The sequence below is a fragment of the Gavialis gangeticus genome, unplaced genomic scaffold (genome assembly GCF_001723915.1).
Source record: "Gavialis gangeticus isolate Ggan-Ray unplaced genomic scaffold, GavGan_comp1, whole genome shotgun sequence".
Taxonomy (NCBI): domain Eukaryota; kingdom Metazoa; phylum Chordata; order Crocodylia; family Gavialidae; genus Gavialis; species Gavialis gangeticus.
Genome location: NW_017729031.1, coordinates 68,355,231 through 68,378,439, shown reverse-complemented (window position 1 = coordinate 68,378,439; position 23,209 = coordinate 68,355,231). Strand labels below are relative to the sequence as shown.

Below are 23,209 nucleotides of genomic sequence, written 5' to 3'. Positions count from 1 at the left end.
TGCTGAAGAGCAGACCTCCCCAGCCAGAAGCTCCACAAACCCTTAGGAGGGAATCTAATCCCAGGTTGGCACAACATTCAAGGATAACACGAGAAAATAAAAAAGGATGGAGGAAAAGACAAATAATGGTAGGAGTAACAAGCGGATACACAACTTGATGATTTTGAATCATTTAAATCTTTCTTTAGATTTATCATTTCAAAAAAGATTCCTCACTGGACTATAACTCCTGGGTTACTTTTACATTTGCTCCTTCCTCATCTCTGGATGCAATAAGCCTAGAGTCACTACCTGCTATTAGGCCTGCGTGAATAGGGCACTATTCAATTCAGATTCGGATTTAGCCAATTCGGATACCAAAGATTTGATTCAGAGATTCGAATCATTTTTCCAATTCGATTTGGCCAAATCGCTTTGAAAGATTCGGAGCCGATTCTGAGATTTGGCCATACAGTATAATGGGGAAATCAATGAAGTATCTATAACTTTGTTGTCTGTTGGCCGATTCAAATGAAACTTGCCGGGATAGTAGCCTCTGGTGAGAGTATTACACGTGCCAAGGTTCAAGGTGATGGGTGCAGGGGTTTCTGGGAAACAGCACCTCAAACTGCTGACAAGCAAAACTCACGACCCAGGTGACTGTGCGTGTGTTAAGGCACAGGGGGGTGAAAACTGCAGGGGGGTGATAGTAGCCCCTGCTGAGGCCACAAAGCCTGCCAAGTTTCAAGGAGACTGGTGCAGGAGTTTGGGGGAAATTGGACCCCAAATTCTTGAAAGCAGAACTCGTGTCACATGTATGTGTCACACTAGTTTCCCCACGGCCCCCATGCCCCAAGACAGACACAGTTGCACGAGCACCCATGACACGAGTTTTGCCTGTCATCAGCAAAAGGTGCAGGGCCCCAGAACCCCTGCACCTACCTCCTTGAAAGCTCGCAGGCTTTGTGGCCTCAGCAGTGGCTACCATCACTGCAGTTTTCACCCTACTGTGGCTTAACACACACACATACACACACGCACACCTAACATGAGTTTTGCTTTCAGGATGTTGAGGTGCAATTTCCCAGAAACCCCTGCACCTATTACCTTGACATGTGTCATGCTCTCAGCAGAGACTACCATCCCTGCAAGTTTCATCTGAATCAGCCAAAAGACAACAAAGTTATAGATATTTAACCTATTCCCCATTATACCCTATGGCGGAATCTTCGAATCTTTTCTGAATCAGTTCGGAAGCTCTGAATCGATTTGGAAAGCCTAAAGCAGGGGTAGGCAATATTTTTTGGCTGGAGTGCCAAAAAACCCCCACAATGTCTACCTTGGAAGGTGCCAGAGTGCTGACATGCCAGAGCCCAGAGCAGTTGTTTGCAGCCTCCTGGCTGCAGCCAGCCCACAGAGCCCGGTGTTCTTGTAGCAGGGCTTGCAGCCTCCCAGCTGCCTGCTGGGAGCAGCTGCTGAGAGTCTGGGCTGGCGGTGGTGTGCCAAGCAAAATGGCCTTGTGTGCCATGCTCGGCATGTGTGCTGGGGGTTGCTGACCCCTGGCCTAAAGCTTCCAGTGCTTCAATTCGGATTCGTAGATTTGGCCTCCAAACCATCTTCGAATCTGAATCATGATCCGAAGCTTTGCAGAGCTCTACCTGCTATTATGTATGCTGGTCCTCACTCTCTTTCCCTCAACAGCTAGCACTACTGACTCCTTTTCTAAAGAAACAAATTGCCCTACATTCCCTATGGACAGTGGCTCCCTTGAGAATTCAGCTGCTCAGAGAGTTCTCTTACTCTATCAGCTGCTTTTGTTTGGAAGACAAAACAAGGTCCAAAGAGAGAAAGTCCATTAGAAAATATACTTTTTGATGTCTCTACAGTTCAGCTAGTAGGATACATCCAGCCCTTGCTCACCTATTCCACTTCTACTCAGTTATTCTCTTTTCCTGCATCTCACTCACACAATAGGCCAACTTCTAAATCCACAAAATAGTTCAATAAATGGAAATTGTTGAAAAGGACCTAAAAGCTATTGTTTATTTTTATAGCACAACCTTCTGTCCTGCAGATAACTACTAAGACAATATCGACTTGATTGTACTGGAAGAAATATTCCACCAAAAATAGAAACACACTAAGGAAAAAAACAATTAAGGATCCACAAGATATGCTCTTTCAATATAATTTTTTGAAAGTTCTCATCTTTCCATTAAAAGTCCTACATACAACAGTAGACCTGCATTACTACAAGATGCTAGTACAAAGCTTACCAAAGTATGTACATCTCCTTCAATGGCAGTTATATCCCTTCGACTGATGTGATGGTCACGGCTTTCTTCCCCACGAAGTGTTTCATTCTTCTCATCTTCTTTAGGAGTAGAAATCTAATGCATCAAGAAAGACTCAGTTTAATAAACAGCATGTACTATGTTCTCTGTTTTTACAAGCTACTAAATAGAATGTATACAAGAATAATTTCACACCCATTGCTGACAGATGGTCACCTAGGGGATAAAACACAGGACCACTTTGACTCCAGAGAGCAGCATTAAAGCACAGTTTGGCATAGAACACCACCAGAACCCCTGCCAGGGGAATGTTAGGTGGCCCCAAACAGACTTCAGCTAGCATGCCAGGCTAATTATCTGCTCTTGCAAAAAAAAATCTTGGGATCTTTATTAATTATTAGTAATAATGATTATAACTGGAAATGTACACAACTTGAGTTACAAGTCAATAGTTGGCTATGCTATTAGACAGTATTACATAAGCTCTTTTCTGAATGGTTGCTCTTTGTATGTTTCAGAGAAAACAAAAAAGCAATTGTGTAAATGGATTTTTCAAAACACAAGATTGTTTTCTCACTGTGACACTACGGCAACCCCCTCTCCCACCGCCAAAAAGCCCTCATCAGCTGCACAGTGAAACCATTATAAAATTAACTTCAGTGGTGTTATGCCTGAAGCATCATCATGAAGACATAAAAAATGAGCTCATCAGAAAAACTTCCCAAAGCACAGGCAAACCCATACTTTCTCTCACATTGGCTCTAGTCTGGAATTTGCCAGTACATGCAAGAGAATGAAACCTATTTGCCTGCCTGCATTTCTAGTCTCCCTAAGTTCCTCTCTAATTTGCGATTTCAAGATGTTCAAACTGAAACAACATACTGCTCTCTGCCTCCCTAGATCACTAATGCAGAAATCTACATAAAACTTAAAACACAGTAGTAACCCATTCCCTGTCTCCCCATAACTAAACACTCCCAACATTGCATACTATTTGCAGTACATCAGCCAGCTGAATTAACAGACCATTAACTAACGTCAACAGAGGTTTCATGCCTGGTAGAACAGATTTTGTCAACAAAAACTTTCAGTTTAAGAAATTTCCCGTTGAAGGGTTTCCCCTCAGTACTTCAGAGATCTTTTATTCTTAGAAATTAGCAACTCACTATATTATAGAGTCTCTATATAAACTCTAAATGCATATAGGCACTCATACTCCATCCCACCTAAATCCATTATTAAAGGAGATAAAGTGATTTCACCATGCTATTTAAAGGCTTTAGTTCTTCTAATCTTGGAATTTTGTTCCCAAATTTTACATAAGCCAATTAGATAGTTTCTATTAACTTTATATATGTAGAATTACCTTTTATTCCATAAGTGAATTTGAATTCACAGTACTACATAAGACATAGGGAAAATGGATAACAAATATATATGTATTGAATATAAATTTTCTAACCTACTTCATAAGAATAAAAGAGCATTCCATGCAAAGAACACATACAGAATATCTTACCTTAGTCCAGGTGTGGCCAGCCTGTGGCATATGTGCCACAAATGGCACAGGCAGCCCCTATCTGTGGCATCCAGTGGATCAGTGAGGGGGCAGGCAGTATAGCAGGAGATAGGGCAGGGATCAAAAAGCAGAGCACAGATTACAGAGGGAAAGGGGATTGGGGGGGCAGGGGGCTTAATTTGTGCATGCCTGATTAAAAAAAAACACAAAAAACAATTGGGCCTCATTGCCTTAGTGTATTGTGGATATGTAGGCAAAGAATTCCTGTCTTTTTTTTTTTTGGAATTACTAATGGTCACTGCATCCTGTTCCAACCTTATTATTAAAAACATTTCTTCCAGCTTCCTTATTATATTCTAACCTGCTGTTTCTTATCTGCCATTTCTTTGTCTTGTCTTTTTTATGAAAAAGGGAAATGATCTTGTTCTGGGCTCTGCGAAGTCTGCATACTTTTGTGACACTATTAGTTTGTTCCAAAATCCACTGAAGTCAATGAAAACCCCCCACTGAACTCCCTGGGATTTGGATTAGGTCCTAGATAAATAAATTAGATAAAGGAACAATAACAAAATATCCCTCAGAAATCCAAACAGGTATGTCTGAAATGTTTCTATTTAAATCTAGAGTAAGTAAAATTCCATTGCTTTGGACTGAAAACTATGACGTGAGTTAAAAAGCATTTTGTATAGTAGATCTGAAGTTCTGGTTGAGAAACCATTTACTACCTACCCTTCCAGCTGGCTTCTACCTATACAAGACACTGTAAATTAGCAAATAACGGGGAAAATAAAGGAAAAATAAATAAAAGCAATGGAGGAAAGGTAGTTTTGAAAACACTGTAAAAATATAGCAACTGCTGAGAATATGAAATAACCATCAACAGATCTGCTACAAGATCTTTTTCTTGTTTCAAGATTTTATGCAGCCAAGAGACAGAAAAAGTACTCGGTTCAGAGCATAACATCAGAAAAGTCCTTGCTTACCCTAATTTTCAATGGGTTGATCTCTGTATCTGAAGTGCAGTTCATGGGTCCATCAATTTCATATTGGACAATATACAGCAAGGTATTGTTGTTATACTTGTAAGGCCACTGAAGATTCATCATGACCTTGCTAAAGGCACTTGGACCATTGTTTCTCAGCTAGTGTGGAAAAGAAAGAGACTGAAAAACTATCCTCTTTGTTAGAAGGCTAGAGCTTCTAATCTACAATTTGAACTAAGACTTGGATGAAGGTGCACGGGAAGGATTCTCCTCCCCACCATAACTGACAGTAAAATAGCATCAACTCTATTACTTAGATTTAAAAAAAGCCTCTAAGAAGCTAAACTGTAAGTTACCTTTAATAAATTGCTAAAAAGGAAAGTTTCTTTTGAATAAAGTTAAGAAAGATTCTTTATTCGGCCCTCAAGGAATTCCTTTTTTAAAATGTACTACTCTGCATGAAATCAGGCACATGTTGTACATTTTTTGTATGTACATGGTATATCAGATATAGGGCAAGCACAGTTTCTTTAGTTAGGTGGTACCACATCAACTGTATATTAACTTGAACCATCTTCATTCAGACAGGTCTTAGAATAATTTCATTACCACAATTAATTGAATGCAGATGAAATCTCTAAAAACAGATTCTTCAAGAGCAATTTTTGAAGGAAAAAGCTTTTGTAATAATGACTCACAATAGAGAAAGTACATCTAAACTAGCTGAATAATTTATATAGTGACTAGTCACTTTACTGAATACTCTGCTGCATGATATATCACAGTACCAAATAATCTGTCTAGATCTGAGGGGCCAATGACAACATGAGCGGTTGTTATGTATAAGGTAATTGATGCAAGAAACTGGGGAATTCCTTGTTCCTCCAAATTCCTACCCCTACAGCACTGTACAGTTGACTCTATTAATTGTAAGGAGGCACAGACTATGGACTGGCTCACAGTAGCAAATTATTAAATTCCTGTCAAACACCAAGATGAAGAAAAGCGCATTTGCTGTATATAGGAAATGTAAGCGAAAGTATTTTCTTTGCATCTTGCTACTTATTAGCCATCCATATCTGGGAACCTCAAATGAAAAATAATTAAATACCTCATAGATATGCTGAACGAGAGGCCCTATATCTTCTTCTGTCTCTGGATTCTCCTTAGGTTGCCAGTTTGCAATTGGGAGGAAGATGTGATCAGGAGAAGACACGCTGAACAGTGAAGGGAACAAATAGTAATTATCCAAAGTTAAGCCTAATATGTGACCAATTCCTAAAACATGACCTTAATGCTTTTAAAATACAGATCTGACAAAAAAAAAAGTACAAAGTATTTAAAAATAAAACACTGACTGACTGCCTTCATGTTTCCATGCTACATACTGGAAAATGCAGCAGCTGAACTGAGGATTTGCTGTAACAAATGGTTGATCATCTTTGCTATACAGTATTATTCTATTATCAACATACTTCCAGTTACACTTATTTATATCAAATTAAAACATTAATTACAACAATGAATGCAGGGTTCTATGTGAAAAATACCTAGTGAGGCTTAGGGAAATCTGGTAAGTACAGTCACTTGTGGTACTTAAATTTAACCAGCACCTGAAACATTAGAGCTGGTGACAGTGCACAGTGAGTTTTTCTTCTTTTAAGCAGGACGTTTTAACAGCACCAAGAAAACAAAAAATGAATAAAGCAGCATCTTCCTGATGAGAATTTGAAATGAAAGAAAATAGGGCATTGCAGGTGATTCTTACTTTGCTAAATAACATGCTAAGTGTTAATGAGTGAGCAGTGTCAGAAAACAACTTCTTCCCTGAAAAAAAAAAAGAATATATTTGAAGAATTTCTGTGCCTTTTTTGGCTAAAAACCCCCAACTTTTCTGAGTTATTAAATTATATACATATTCTGGGAAAGAAGCATTTTGAGCTGATTAGCTGGTTAGGAAGATCATATACTTTTTACATTGCTTTCTGTAAATTACAGAGAGAGGAAGTCATTACAGAAGTCAATACAACTTAATGGATATTCTATAACTTCGGATTTGCTTTTTTCAACCTTAAGCTATAAAAGTCAAAGAAAATTCCAGCTCATTAAGATTGCATTTTTTGTCTGAACAGTGATTTTGCAGCCTGTTCAGATGGAGTAACTTATTCATTTATATTTTTTTAATGCACTGTACAAATGAAGGGTAAACATTTTCAAAAACCACTGAAGCCCAAGACCCATTCTGAAAATTGACTTAGGCTGATTAATTTGGTGTGCCCTGAAAATGATTTGTGGACCAAAAGTTGACAAGATAGCCATGTTTTGTTCTCATTTATACACCATTCAACACATAATAAGACCCTAAACAGACAGAGTTGAAAGGAAGTTTGAGAAATAAAAACAAAAAGCAAAAATCAAGGAAGCAAAAAAGGAGACAGGGGAAGGAGGAAATATTTTTGCTCAATTCAGATCAGCACTTACCCTCTAATTTCAACAGCTGCTGAGATGGCTAGGTCAACTTGGTAAGATGTTACTGGGCTTATATTTTCATACAGATTTGAGCTGTAAGGAAGGTAAGTTCATTTGTTAAATGGCATGGAAAAGTAATTAAAAGACATATGCATATATTATTTAATATCAGTACAAGTTCTGGACCATTATACTAAAAAGGAAAGATATAAAAACTGGAGTCTAGACATTCTGGTCTAGCCACTGAGGCATCATCTTAGGGTCATGAAGAAACCTTAAACCTGCCAATAAATACAGTCAAGGTTTCCACCAGCAGGGAGAGGTCAGTAATTGGCACAATGCTGACTCAGCTGAATCTGCGAGTCCTCTTAGTTCAACTGTGTCCTTGCCCAGCACCTGGGGCAATCCACAGATACAAGCAAGCTGTTCTCAAGCTATCACCGCTGGCACTCTGGCCCCTACCTAGCCATCTTAGGTTAGAAAAGGCTTTAAGGTACTCAAATTTGCCCAGAGGCCAATTTGGCCTCTTTTTAACCCCAGGACAACCTTCAGGTACTTGTAGATGTGCTCGGAGGCTGCTCTGACATACTGTAGTTACAGTGCATTGGGGCAAACTTGTTAAATCAGGTCTCGTGAAGCATGGTCATTATTGCACTCCGGCAGCCTCCCGCGTCTCATGTATCAGCATCCTCACACTTCAAAATGGCGGTGGGGGCACTTGACATTCGACAAGTTTCAGTTAAAGTGCCCCTACCACCATTTGGAAGTGCGGTGACGCTGATACACAAGATGCTGCAGCGCTTTAAAAGCAGCTCTCTGAGCCGTCCTAATTAAAGCACCCCCCTCAACCCCAGAGCACATGTAAAAGTGCCCTTAGAGTCATCTGTGTATCCTGTGTCCCAACTGTACTTGTCTCAATTTTTTAGAGGAGGTAGCTGAAACACTAAGATTAACTGACTTTCCCAAGGGTTACTAAGTGGGCTAGTAACAGAGCTGGGCTTCCTTGTTTCATCCACTAAACCAAGAGTGTCAAATTTGGCCCCAGGGGCTGGATGACTCATGAGGGCCAGTCCCTGGGCTGGATCAGGCCCATGATCCCACCACCACCTTAGCCCACAAGCCTGATTCAGCGCTCTGAGCACCTGCCCAAGGCTGCTATAGTTGATACCAATGCCAGCAAATGCCATGGATAACACAGCCTGGGACCCAGCCCCAGTGAGCATTGTGGGTGGCACACACCCCAGGCACTGGGCATGGAGCCGGTTTGGTGCAGAATATGAGTCAATGAGGCAGCACTGCAGGCTAGGTTAGGGGGCTCTGTGGGCTGGATCTGGCCTGTGGAGCATGTTTGACACTCCATGTATGAGACAACACAGCTCTCCAGCATGATTTCCTACATTTATGCTATCTTCTTCATAGCTGTTGTAATGACAAATTACAGGTAGCAAGACAGTATTTTCTTCCTGACCAATACATATTTCACCATCTTGGAAGCCAGAATAATCACACCACTGCATCACTTAATGCCTTTGAACATCTGTCTGTGTGAACTAGAGACTTCCCATTGAATCTTTTGAATTTTGTATGATCATGCCCATGATCGTGTATTTCATGTATAATGCAACTCTGCTCTCAGATTGCATCAACATGCCTGTGTTTAAAGATCCGGTTCTTAGGCGCATCACCATAAGAAAAAGGAATATCAGGAAGCATCCAGTCATATTACAAAAATTATTTACTTGCTAATAGCTCTTATCCAGTGCAAAGGCCTTTTTGTGCCTACAGTCCACAGAGGGTAGAAGAGAAAATCCCCAAAGAGCTAAACTGTAAACTTCAGAACGGACATGGCAAGAACTCTAAGAAGGGTACACTAATGGAAAGAATTAACCAGGAGGAAATATCCTGGCCCTGGACTCTGGGGTAGCTGAACCATAGGACCTCAATTCTCAGGACCATTCAGGAAGTTTGCTCCCTGAAAGCGTGTCCAAGAAGCTGCCTTCAAGACTCTGCTCAGACCCAGGTGACTTGAAGTCACATGAGATAAAAGCTTGGTTTGAATACAGCAGGCTGGTTTTCACCACTAAGGTGCTCTTCCTAAGGGAACTTAGCCAAGGGTTGTAACAGATAAAATACCTCTGAGTGAAGTGAAAGGCACATAATGGGCTAGTAGGACACGTCTCCTACATACAGAACTGCAGGGGTATTGTAACCACTCCTTGATCTGTTACATGTCACTACGTACTGCAGTCTCCCCTATCATTCTATGGACGCAGGTTTTATATTACCATGTTTGTTTACACATCACTCTCCAAAACAGATTAATAAGATAAGATGTGCATCCCTTCTTTACATTAACTTTTATTATATTATACTAGGGTCGATCAGTTCCCTCACAAATGATTTTTCTCCTGAAAGTCTGAAGGTAAAACAGAATGAGGGAAGGTCTCAGAGCTAGATACTGGGGAATGATTTTGGATACAGCAGAAGTCAGGAAGAAGAGTTTCTTCAGATAGGAACACGAGAAATACTGTAGCACCTTCCCTCAGTGAGCAACACAACTAGTCATGCTGATTCCCCACACGTAAGCAGAAGCAGCCAGGGGAAGGCTGTTGCAGGGGGAAAGAGAATCTACAATGACTATTCATTCGTCCTGTAAGGGAATCAGAGAGTCTAGCTGATGAGGAAGATGCCTTGTGGCTCAATAGTTACTACCTTTTCCAAGGGGAGGTTAAGAGTTATATGCTACTAGCCAAAGCACACCATGCCATAGCAGACTAGCTGACAGAGAGGGGAAAATTGAATCAGACAGTAATGTGAGATCAAAAGGTTTATAGTACTGCCAAACCTCTAATCATCAAGGCAAACCACTGTATCATTAAAATAGCACGAAAGGGTTAAAGCTATTTGGCATATCTGTCCTAGAAATGAAAACTGTATATATGGATGAAAGTAATCCATTCGTTGGGTTAAGATAACAGAGTCCCTCTGACAAATTCAGTGTGACAAATTCAGCTGACGCCCCAAGGAACAAGAGCTGCATTTCAAGCTGTGAATTAGTTAAGAGGTGAAAGTAATAATCAGACATACTCCTATCAGCTGTGCATCTCAAGAGTCTTGAAGTTTTCTTCAAGCAAGCACACAAAATATACTCCACTTGTATGTTCTGGGCACAATAACTTCTAGCAGAGGTATTGTCATATTCTGTTTTTATTACAGCATTGCCAAGAATCCTCCATTTAAATGTTAGGATGTGTTATGCCAAGCACTGCATGTGCAACGAATGGTCCCTGTTTTGAACAGCATTTTCAGTTAACTCACATGTGGAGCTAGCACTTCTCAGTCAAAAGTGCATACACTGAATATTTGTGAATGTTAGCAAACAGCCTACTGTGCTCTTAGGGTGTGCATACATGGCACAAGGTAGTTGTGCAAATACCTGAGCAAGTTCAGGGGCCCAAATAAACAGCTTTACCTGGACTGATTTGCTACCATTTAGAGCTAGCTTGGGTGCCTCTGTACAGCTTTACATTGAGGTATGTAGACAATACCCCTTAGATGGGCTACAGTATCCAAGCAGAGCTTCAGTCTTGGAACTGAAGCTTGTTAGGGCAGGGGTTGTCAACTGGGGGGTACACATACCCCCAAGGGTACTTGAGAAGGCCCCAGGGGGTACGTGTGGGCAGGCGGGGACAGAGGGCTGCCACGCACCATCCTGCACTGCTGCACAGGGGCCGCCCACGGGAGGCGGGGGAAGCTCACATGTAGCGGTGGCCGCTCCTCTACGTTTGGCCACATACCACCCCTCACCCTGGTGTCCAGCCACCAGGGGTACACTGCTCCGTGTCCAGCCGCTGGGGGTACACCGATGCAAAGAGGCCGAAAACCCCTGTATTAGAGCACTGATTCTCAACCAGGGTGCCACAAATTCCTTTCAAGAATGCTGTGGGATGCCATACCACAGTTAGATGTACAAACACCTACCTATGAGTCACAAGATAAACCCAGAGATTTCAAATAGGAATCCATAGCGTCAATAACATTTTGACCTCTTTTGGTATTTCTGAGATCTTTGCAACAGAAAAATTACTCTGTACTTTTTCCTCTATATTTTTGGACTATTTCTATAAGAGCACTTTTCCAAGGCATATCTTGAGTCCAATGAGTGGTGTCCTTATGTCAGGACATAAGCAGATAGGAGATTAGAACTTTGGTCAAAGTGCAAAATATGAAATTTCTCACCAAATAATTCAAATGCTTTTGTCCCCACCATCACTTAAGAGCAGTATTTCATTTGTGCCACAACAAGCAAAATGGCTATGAAGAAAAACCAATTGCATGCAAACAAGGAAACAGTTCACAAGTTAATTAAACCCATGATGAAACATTTACTTAGCAGAGCAGGAAATTATGTTCAATTGTAAATGTTCTATTCATAGCCCAACTATTTACCAGGATATCTGTTTCAAAGCTAGCAACAGTGTTCAGTTGATTGGGAGAGGGGAGGTTAACATCTACTTGCATACCTCCGGATGTGTAAGTCAAACTTCACAGAGGTGTCCATCTCCGACTGCTGGTGTACACTGAAACGCAGCCCAGCTAACAGCTTAAAAACAAAGTGGTCAAAGGTTAGTGGAAACGAGGTAAAGTTCATAACAAAACTTACTTAGCATTACTGCATTTCACTGAAATTGTGCAAGGCCCAGCGTCATGGGAGAGAAAGCAGCAGATGGAACTGTCAAAAAGTGTCATTTGATGAACTCACACTGGAAATGTATCCATCTCACTTCGGGATTAGCTGTCATATAGCTGACTTCAAAAAACAAGGCACAATTTGTCACATGGTCTAATAAATTAAATGCAGATATGAAAGTTGACTAAACAGGTTCTGATTGCCAGCTCTGCACTAAATCACTGCATGATACATTTACATTGATATTTAGTGCTCACTCTAAGGATCATCTTCAACCAGCCCCTTTTGTAACGCTTTTTGCATGGAGATCTTCTAGAAGTCAACCTGTTAGTTACTTCTGCTTGACACAGCTATGGGATTGCAACTGGAAGACTTCTTGTGCCTGCATTTTCAAAGTCCAGGTTCTGAACACAATTGCAAAGAGATATGGGCGAGAAACATGGTCTAACCGTATGCACCCAAGTTCAGCAGAGTTGTGGAGGGCTGGACTGCTGCCAGGGGTTGGGCTTCTTGAGTCTTCAGTGCAAGGTCTCTTTGTATGGGTTTGAGGGTAGCCTTAGGGTTGACCCCAGCTAACTATGTAGACATATCCTTAAATCTTTTTGCTTCTTAGCTCGTGTGTCATTAAGATGGCTGGAAGTTATTTTTTCACTTTTGTACCTTGAAACGCACAGGTGAAAAACGCTAGACTTTTAGTAAAGCTACATTATCAAATCTATATACATTATTTTTTAAATGCAAACTTCCAATGAATTATCAGAATATTTTCTTTGAACTATTTTAACATGTGGGTGAGCAATGTTGAGACCTAAATATCACACAGATTTAATATTCTAGCAAACTATGGATCATCTCCTGAGATGATCTGGCAACACCAACACCAGAAGCAATGGCCTATGTAGAATATTGGGAACAGACCATATAAAAAGGTTGGATTGGAGACACGGCAAAGATGATCTTCTAGAAGTATGAATGTAACTTTTCTTCAAAGAGTACCTAAACATATTATAGATCTGTAAAGTGTCATCTTCACCTGTCTTTGAACCCCCAGGAACCCACTTGACTAAGTCTTACTTTAGTTCTGGCCTTCATGGGATTTCCCAGGTCACAGACTACCAAGCGAGTTTGATTTTCAGTCTTAAATGCACATGACAGTCTTGCTAAAGCCTGTAATAAAACAGAGGGGAATATAAAAGAGTTCAGTGCAACACCTTTTATTATTTGAATGGAAGGAATAAAGCTGCAAGCATGATGCATTCATCAAAATGTAATATCCCAGTCTTAATAAAAATGTAATGCTTTCTGTACCAGTCCATTTGAAACAAGACCCAGGATACACAGAGACAAATACCATACCAGGCTGAATAAATGACAACCACTGTAACAGTAACTAAGACATAGATGAGGAGACTTTCTTAGGTACCACAGGTGGGGGGAAAAGGGACTGTCCAACTTTTGTCTAAATCTGCTATGATCCCACAAACAATCGCCAAAGTAGGAAGGTAAGTTGCCTCACCAAGAACAAGATTTGCTTTAAATCTAAAGTTCTTTGCTCCCTGATAGTTCCTCCTCCTTGGCTGCCCAAATGATTCTTCAGAGACAGAATATCCTGCAGAACCCAGCGTTTTAATTTTTTCTTTGTCATTACTTGTGCAAAAAGGAAGGAACTGGAACTTAGTATTATCGTCTCTTAGATTTGCTCACCTCTTTCCCCAGAATATGAGGTGTTGTGCGTTTGAATTAAATAGCAAGTGCAGTATTCAAAGACTAACAGAAAAAACGCTCTGTTTATTAATAGCTACTGTTCACAGTCTATCCACTGTTGCTAGACACCTCTCTACTAATCCAGAATCATCTGCCAAAGAAGTTATTGTGACAACTTGAGGGCTGAAACAGAATACCTGAAATTTGTTGAGCAGAAACACTACGGTTAAGAGGAAAATATTAGTGCATAATAGTTCATAAATCTTGATCTAGATGCACTTCTTAAAATAGCTCACTTTTGGAAGCTCCTCTGTGAAAGGTGGAAGTGTTCTACTGCTGACATCCATACTTTGCATGCACAAGCCTATATGAGTTCAGCAAGAGAGTGAGTGTGCCAGACAGACCTCTTTTGTGACACTTACAAAACAACTAGAAACAAATCAGACACTGGAGTCCTTGTAAGGATGTCTGTTTCAGTGAAATTTCCAGGCCGATTTCTTAGACTAAAGGGGCTTGGAAAAGGCATTTGGCTTAAGTTTGAGCCCCTCCTGTAACCTAACTACTTCACAGGAAGGAATCTGGTCACAAAACTTACCTCATTGTTACGAACAACACCAATGAAATCTGCTTGAGGTGGAATGACAACAAAGAGTTCTGCTTCATAGGCTCCTTCCCCTTGGTTCTCAGCATCGACAATCAGGGTTAAAGGATTGTCATCACCAATATAGATCTGCTTTTGATCGCTACAAAGGAACAGCAAGTGCTAATGTGAATATTCCATTTCATTTTTTAAACAAGTTACGTCTAAGAACCAGAATCTAGAAGCATTCTGACATTGCAATAGAAGAAGAGAGCATCAGGGCTCACCAGTAAAATATTCTTGAAATGTAACGAGTCAAGAGCATTGCAAAGCTTTTTCAAGAAAATCTACAGAGGTTCAACAGAAGGGTCAGCGAAAACAATGGAACAAATATCAAGTGCCAAACTCTTCTCAAGAAAATATTTTCCCATTTTTTTAAACACACACACACACACACAAAAATGTACAAGATAAATATGAAAGGTCAGATCCCTGCCCAGGAACTTGCAAACTATAACTCCCTCTCCTTTTTTTTAATTTATTTTAATTCACACACCTAAAACTTAAAGTTCACCATGAAGCTGTAGCAGTGTTGGCATAATATACATCTATACATACTGATTGTAGACAAACCATGAAGCATTTTCCTTAAATAATTTTTGAAACATTTACATTTCAAAAAGCTAAAAGGGATCCTAAATTTTATCTACATCCATATAAGTTTCTCAGGCATGTATGTGCACATGCATGCAGGCAGACATGTATGTAGACACATACATACATATGCTGGTTGAAATCACACATTCTCATGTTTTTTATGACTGCATCTACTAGCAGCTACCAGAGCAGTGGGTTATGTACAGCTGAACGGTCTCTCATTCTGTATTTCCCTTGCCAAACATGTTCAGTTTAGCCGAAACCATGATGTCTAAATAAATGCAGCCACAGTGTGCTTACAGGCATTTATTCTACCCTAACTCGTAATTCATCTATGTAAAATGACATATGTCATTTAACTGTAGAACACAAAGAGTTCTAATTTTCCGAGTGATTCATAGATTATTTTATTATTGGTATACTAGTTAAGTGGATAAGCTGCCTAAATGCATTCCTCTCCACTGCTTATTTTGTAACATATTTGTACTTTGATAAAAGAGAAGCAGCCATTAAAGGGCGGTAGTAAAAATGCCTGAATAGGACAAAAGCTATTCAATTTTAGGGTTGCTATCTCCACTCATTTTCAAGGATTTTAACAGTCCCTAAAATAGACAGTTGTGTGTGTTGAATGAGCACTGTCTACATTAAGTTGGAATAAGTGCAGTACTTTTGCTTAGTCTTGAGGCTGTCCACTTACAGTAAACTCTACTGTTAATAATGCTTGGTTACAAAGGGGAAAGCAGATTTCCTTAGGCCATGATCCATAAAGGAAAAATACCTGCTTAAAATTTTACACACCAAATAGTCCCAAAGATTTCTCTTAATTTCATTTCTTTTAATGAGGCTCCTCAGCACCTTCTAAGGTTGGCAGCTTAGTTAGGAACTTAGAATATCGTTCTTTAACAATGAATTGCTTTTATTGTGATTAGCTCTTTATGTGTATGATCCAGGCTTGAAGTTTACCTCTCTACTGAAACCTGTAGTTTTGGTGTACAGATGTTATCTTCACCACAGTCCAAAAGAAGGTGTGCCTACAGAAAAGTCAAATGCAAACTGTTTTACTAATTCTAGCTCCATTAATTCAAATCTTCATTAACACAGTTCCCACCATTACTTTTCTTCCCCAAAGGTTTCTTTCAACAGCTGTCATGATGCATAATCTTAAAGCCTTTATATGTAAAAGCCAGAACATAGGAAATAAAGTTTTATGTAGGTTTAGGTATGCATCTCTTTCTTAACCTTCCCATAATACTTAGTTCTAGGGCTGATGTTTAAGTTTCTTAAATGTCTTTAAGGATTACCTTTAAAAATCCTATTTATCCCTTCAAGGATATGAATTCATATCCATTATTTTCTCTGTGCAAATAAGCTTTAAAAAGCTTGGAATAAAGAGGTACAATTGGGCAACACTGTTATCAAGGGGCAACAACAGATGTGGGGAAAAAGTGTCCTTTATCAGAAGCAGCAGCATGTTATTTCGACCTGGCTCTGCACTGTCTGTACAAGTTGGGAGCTTCAACAGCGCTTTTTGGCGCTTCTATCTAAAGCTGATTCAGTCAGATAGTAGATTAAAGTGCCAGTAAAGCCCCTGATTTATATTAAGCACCTGATCTATTCAGATGTTTGAGTGAACTAATGTGCTGCCTCTTCTGAGCGTGTGCTGGGCTTGGCACGGGAGCACACTGAGTTAAAGTAAAGCACAATTTTTTTTCTTTTCTTTCATGTCTGTAAGCAGTCAAGTTGTTCAAGAGAACAGTAAGGGCAATTTAGTATTTTACAGAGAGCTTCTCTGATAAAAGAATCAGCTTGGTTAAACATCCAGTTTGAAATCTTAAGCCAGAAATCCTAAATGATGATTTAATAACTTAATCATATCTGTAGGTGTGCTGCAGGTTGGTCAACATTTTGTACTAGCTAGAAAGATTCATGGGCCCAAGAACAATTTCCAGAAATCCCACTACATAAAATATTACAGGCTAAGAATATTTTTTATAGAAGTGACTGTACCTTTTGGGTACCAGCAGAAATACATAGGGGGACTGATCACCAAACACAGCACCAATAAGCTGCAGGAGAGTACAGCAAGCAGCATTAAATTCCTCTTTCCTTCCCCAGAAATATACAGCAGCAAAAAATGAGGAAATGGATCAAGAACGCTCACCTTCACAAACCAGCATCCTTGATGCTGACCTGACCTCTTATTTCTGTAATAAGCAGTCGTGCGATAGAGAAACTAAATGGCAGCAGGCTCAGTGGGTCATCCCTGGACTCCAGGTTGTGGTGTCAGATGGGCTGGCTGGAGCATGCGAGTGCCCAAAGAGCAGAGCCATGTGGCCAGGTGGCAGGCAAGGGTCTAGGCCCCTGCCGCCTGGGCTGACCAGGCACAATTTATGCTCAGGTCTTCATTTACAAGTGCAACTATTTTCACCACTGCAAGATAGTAAGTACTACTGGGGATAGTACTAGCTTATGATGGCAAAAATTAGTTTGTTGTGGTCTAATGACAATGCATGTGTAGACTGTGATGCTGTACACTGCAGCAAATTAGTAAACTGTGCAGTTAAGCATATGTGTAGATGCACCCACAGTATGTGGAAAAACTTGCTTAAAATTCAGTGCTTAAAGATAGGCACTTAACATTTATATTTATTTAGTCAGCTTGATTTTTCAGAGTTATTTCTAATTGGTTGCTAATAAGGCATTTAAGACTGAATATTTTGCCTATATTGTATAAGCAAATTCCACAGAACATGTACCTGTCTGCTCATGTTAGCAGGTATGAACTGGTTGAGGATGGGCTGCAATCCAGTTGAGTCTGCAGCTGTTCTGTAATCCATTTGATACTCCATAAAAATGGTGATTGGTGTAAGTTTGTCTCTAAACTCAGACTCATCCTGAGTGAGAATGGGGGGGAAAAAACAAGTTATTTTTAAAGCATGGCAGAAGACCCCAGAGAGCACTAGCTTCAAATAATTTTTGGCTACTATTTTTATTTATTGCATGTATTATGGTAGCACCAAGATACACTAAGCTCTGTCCACAAAGAACTTAAATAATCGAAACTAAAAAAATTGACAAAACATTTGTATTAACATGCTCCTTTTCAGATGGAAAACTAAAGGCACAGAGAGATTAAATCTTAGAATCACAGGCATATATGGTAGAGAGTGAGCCTAAGAGTCCTTCTGGTATAACCCCCTGCTCCAAATAGGTCTCTCATTTGCCGTTCTCTAGTCCTTTAGGACTTCACCCTTCCTCCATGAATTCTTGAAAATAATCACCATTGGTTTGGGACTAGCTCTTTAAGTACTCTAGGAGAAATCTGCTCAAGCCATGCTGAGTTGAATGCATCTCCTCTAAAAATTTTTAAACCCTTTTTTCTCTATTCCAGTTTGTGTTCCCACTGTCCAGTTGTTGATCTTAATGGTATTAAGCATCTAGCCATAACTGGGTAACCAAAGCAAAAAGCTATTGAACACTTCAGTGTACTTTGTGTTAGCTGTTATTTTCACCAGTTTCCCAGATCACTTAGGCTAGGGACAGACATTCAAAAAGCTGGAGCCTAAACTGATTCAACTGTTGTAGGTTAGTTTAACCTGCAAAGATTGAACCGATTTGCAAATGAATTCAAGAAATTCAGACACATGCCTGTAATGATGGTTCAGCCCTCCCTTGCCCTTGGCAGCAGATGGCTGGAGGGAAGCTGACTGGAGTGTGGCCTAGCCCCTGGCAGGAGCTAAGTATGATTGCAGAGGGGTTTAAACTGTGGCAGAATACTATCTCTGTCTCTCCCCAAACTCTATCTGACAATTTGGTTACCATGGTCACTGCAAAGGGCAGACTCCTCTGCCCCACCTCTTCAGATAGCCCTGAGTTGTACCCTGAGCTGGACACATTCCTGATGGAGGGGGCAAACTTGCTCCCTCTGCCTACATGACTGGCATCACATACCTTGGTGGGGGGCTTAAGCTTCCTATTGTTCTAAGCAATGCCAACCTGACTAGGAGGGGGCTAAAGACCCTGCCAGTCTACCTGGCAACCAGTGATGCATTTCAAATTGGTTGGCTGGCAGCCAACAGTTGCTGGCCTTCACTGGATCAGGTAAATGTAATCATAAGGTCTATATAAGTTAAGGACTGCCCAGGAGGAGGGGCAGAAGCCATGATGAAAACCCAGAGAGAAGCTGGACCATCTGAAACTCTCTCTCTGTTGAAACTCATGATCAATGAACCGTTTACCTCCAGAGGGAATCTTCACCTGCCTCTGGATGATACTTGTGAGTAAGCTACCTGAGATCTAACTAGATATATAACTTGCAGTAACTCAGATGCGTGATCAAAGGCTACCATGCCACTTTGCTCTAAGGGATTTCTCTGATACTGCTCTACCCTGTACCCTATTCCAAACTTACTTCTTGTAACCAATAAAGTTCTCCTTTGTACCTAGCATGGAAGACTTATTGGGAGAGGGTCTAGATTATGCCTTGGGGTCCCCTTGGTTTGGTTGACTAAGGGAGACCACTGTTTGTGCTGCAGTCCAAGGGTAGCACCCCAAGTTTTTGCAGTGGGTCATGTATCTTCAAGGACTAATAGACCTGTGGTTCCCAGGGGGCACAGGTCCCAGATCAGGTCCCACCTCTGGGAGGTGGCAGCATTACCCCCAGGCTTGCAAGTGTGCTCCAGGAAGGGGGTTGGCTGTACGTGAGACACCCCCAGGGTGGCACTCGGAGCCCAGAAGGGGGTCGGTCACAGTGAGGTGGGTGGCTCAGTGCAAGAGCACCCGCTACTAGCCCATCACAAACTCCCATGCTGGCCAATAGGGATCCCACAGGGAGTGCCTAGAAGCGTAGCGGGGAATCAGCCCTTGCTAGGCTTGTCCCTGAGGCCAGATATTGGCTAGGGTAGTGCCTCGCATGGAGGGGGCTGGAAGGAGGGGAGGATTAAACTCCACTGTCTCCAGGTGGACACAGGACCCCAACTGGGGTCTACCCAGCTTTCCTCCCTGCTTCAGCTCAGTTGGCAAGGGGCCTGGCCACAGCTGGCTTGCATGGCCCTGCTATTCGCCCAAGGCTGGGGCTGTGGAGCTGTAGGGCAGGGGCTGAGCTGGGCCAGACTGTGGTGCTGGAGGGATGATGTGGAGGTGCTGGCCTGGGGCCCTTCCCAGTGGGCTGCAGCTTGGGTTGGGGCTGCCCAGCCAGATAGCTCCTGGCTCCCTGCACCTAGGTTAGGTGGGGCTGTCATGGGGCCACAAGCCATCTGGGCAGGGCCCTGCCCAGCAGCTGCAGCTCTGTGACAGCCTAGCCTGGCAGCACAGGTGGGGGCTGCCCAGGTGGCTCAGAGGCACTGGCAGGCCCCAAGCCTGGCAACTGCTCACCACAGCTGCCACAGCGCTGTGTAGCATCCAGCAGCTGTGGCCACATCAAAAGCTGTGGGCTGGCCAGGGCCAGACAAACTGTTCTGCCCCCCTCACCTCCAGCTGCCACTGCTGCAGCAGCCATTCTGGGTGGGCAGGGGGACCTTCAGCCCGGCAGCTTCTGCCCAGGGCATGGAGCTCTGGCTCCACCTGCCAGTGTGATGAGCAGCCCCTGCAGGAGGGCGTAGCAGATGGAAAGCAACTGGAGCTCCATGTGCTTGGCTGAAGCTCCCCCCACCCCTCTCCCCTGCCACCTAGAGCAGCGCAGAAGGCACAGCAGTTGGTGGGGGCAAGGGGAGGAAATAGTGCTGGAGGCAAGGAGAAGCTGGCTGGGGCCAACAGGGTTGATCTGCTCCCTTTCACCTCTAGCTGCAGTTCCTGCAGCCTTGCGCAGGGACACTTAGGGCAGGGAGAGTTTCAGGCCCACAGCTTCTGTCCAGTGCACGGAGTTGTGGCTCCAGCTCTAGCTGCTTTCCATCTGCTCTGCCTGCATGGCACGATGAGCAGTTCTTGTGATTAGGTGCAGTGGGTCAAAGGCAGCCAAGAGCTGGAACCAGAGCTCCATGCCCTGGGCAGAAGCCGCCAGGCTGAAGCTCCCCCCACCCACCCAGAGCAGTGCAGCACGGTGTAGCGCAGCAGCAGCGGCCATGGCAGCAGCAGAACAGTTTGCCCAGCCCCGGCCAGGACACAGCTTTTGATGCGGCTGCAGCCACCAGATGCTGCACAGTGCGTGGTGTGGGGCAGTGGCTGCAGCAGGTGGCTGCCAGGCTCAGGGCCTGCAGGCACCTCCAAGCTACCTGGGCTGCCAGGCCAGGCTGTCACAGAGCTGAAGACAGTAGGCAGTGCCCTGCCCAGTGGGCTGCAGCCCCATGACAGCCCCGCCCAGACTGGGTGTGAGGAGCTGGGAGCAACCTGGCCTCACAGCCCCTGCCTGAGCTGCATACCGCTGGGAAAGGCCCAGCCCAGGCAGGCCCCTCCACCTCTGCTCAGCAACATCACATGGCTCAGACCCACAGCCCCCAGCCGCTAGCAAGGCAGGCAGATGGTGGGGCCATGCCAGCTGGCTCTGGCCTTGCTCCCTCCCCTTCCACTGGAGTGGGGAGCAGGGGGGCAGAAATGGCTGATGGGCTTCTCCACCCTGGTGGACCCATGCTGCCAGCGGGACAGGGGATGAAGCGGGAGATAAAATCCTCCTCCGTCCCCTCGTTTGCTTCAGGCTGCTAACAGGGGGGCAGGAGTGGGGGAGAAAAAGAGGGGACTGACAGGGGCTGCTACACTCTGGCCATGCAGACCCTGGTTGCTGATCCCTGGTGGGAGACGGGAGGAGGCAGGGGGGAATAAGCCCACTCCCTGTTCCCTTTGCCTCAGGAAGCTGTAGCAGCTGGTGTCTGGCCATACCCAGCCCCTGCTCCAGTTAGAGACAAAAGGGGTGGGGCCAGCTCTGCTGTCTGCAGCAGACAGCACAGCTCAGCCCAGGGCTGAAAAGCATGCTGGGATCCTGGGGGACTCTGGTATAAGTTAAACCAGGAAGGGGTCTGGGACAGAATTTCCATAAACTGGTTTGACCCAAATTAGGTAAGTCTGATACTACATTCAACCAGGTTTATCTTAAACCAGTTTTGGCCATTTTGAAACTGGTTTATATGCACTGAACTTCTGTTCTGTTACAGGTTTAACCCAGTTTCTGATCACTCAAGCAAAAAGCTCTTGAATATTTCAGTGTACTTTGTGTTACCTGTTATTTTTACCAGTTTCCCAGATCACTTAAGTATTTACACTTTCCTATGCCTTTTTTTTTTTTTACTTCTAATGCAATTATAGAACCTCTCTCATTACTTTTTTATATTTCTTGCTAATGCATTTCTTTTTGTACTAAAAGACTTAAAGTTACACAGAAAGGTTGTGGTAAGGCTAGGATTCAGATTTCCAATCCCAAACTAGGATCTAGTGTCTTAATTACATCCATTCTTTGTCTGAGAGCAGTAAAAATGGAAGACAAATAATAGTAACCATTCCGTCTCCATCAGTTCAGTCACATATCTCCAGTGGCATGGTTTTCTTATCTGGTCTTTTTTTAAAGGAGGTTTTTAACAATTCTTATTGGGGAATTTTAGTTCCAGGTCTAATAAGTTGTTATTTTTTCTGAAAAATAAGTGATCTCTTACCCTCAGAAAAGCCCAAAGTTCTTCACACTGCATTTGGCCTCCTTTTGTAATTGTCATATTCTTAGAGTGACCAGGCTGCTTGTTGTGGACAAACAGAGCTCGCCTTGTGGCTCCTTTTTGCTTAAGTTTATCCAAGAGGAGCTCCACCTGAAAGGCTGTTGAGTCAAAAGCATTTGGTTTAGGGATTTCTTAAATACCTATGTGTAGTATACTCCTCTTGATAATATATTGTGAGTTGATTTCAACTCTGACAATTTAATGCTGGTGACCTTTTACAGCTTATTTCTTCCAATATAAATCTGTTATCACTTTGCTGCTAGTGATACACTAAATTCCAACAAATATCAAGGATAATATGAAAACAGGACTTCCCCAAAAGCCTTAAAGCATAATATTTTTAAAGAAAAATAACAACATAATAGGCTTATGCCTACTTTGGGACTTTGTTACAAAAATAGAAGTTTTTTCAGTAGTTTTAAAAAAGAGTTTGTACTTTTATTGATTGAAGTATTGCTTAGATTTGATACGGATGCTATAAAGAGTGTGTGTGTGTGTGTGTGTGTGTGTGTACATATATACACATAGATACACATACACACATATATACACACACTTTAGATAAGCTTTAAATATATACGGATACATACATGTGTGTATGTGCATGCAAGTGTGTGTGCATGTTTATGACCGTGCACCTATAGGCATGTGTGCTCACTGAACATCAGGCATGGCAGAATGTGCAATTCTGCAGATCTGA

At 42.4% G+C, this 23,209-nt stretch overlaps 1 protein-coding gene across 1 annotated transcript in view; it reads right to left on the bottom strand.

The window, feature by feature from the left end:
* Positions 1-23,209, bottom strand: part of ITGAV (integrin subunit alpha V) — an 81,103-nt gene that overhangs the window by 5,727 nt on the left and 52,167 nt on the right. The window contains exons 17-26 of the mRNA XM_019522874.1: positions 22,453-22,607; positions 17,632-17,769; positions 15,839-15,906; positions 14,234-14,381; positions 13,009-13,101; positions 11,768-11,847; positions 7,257-7,337; positions 5,887-5,992; positions 4,776-4,934; positions 2,256-2,369 (exon numbers count right to left, since the gene is read on the bottom strand). Coding sequence (XP_019378419.1) covers positions 2,256-2,369; positions 4,776-4,934; positions 5,887-5,992; positions 7,257-7,337; positions 11,768-11,847; positions 13,009-13,101; positions 14,234-14,381; positions 15,839-15,906; positions 17,632-17,769; positions 22,453-22,607 — 1,142 coding nt within the window. The remainder of the gene's footprint in view (positions 1-2,255; positions 2,370-4,775; positions 4,935-5,886; positions 5,993-7,256; positions 7,338-11,767; positions 11,848-13,008; positions 13,102-14,233; positions 14,382-15,838; positions 15,907-17,631; positions 17,770-22,452; positions 22,608-23,209) is intronic.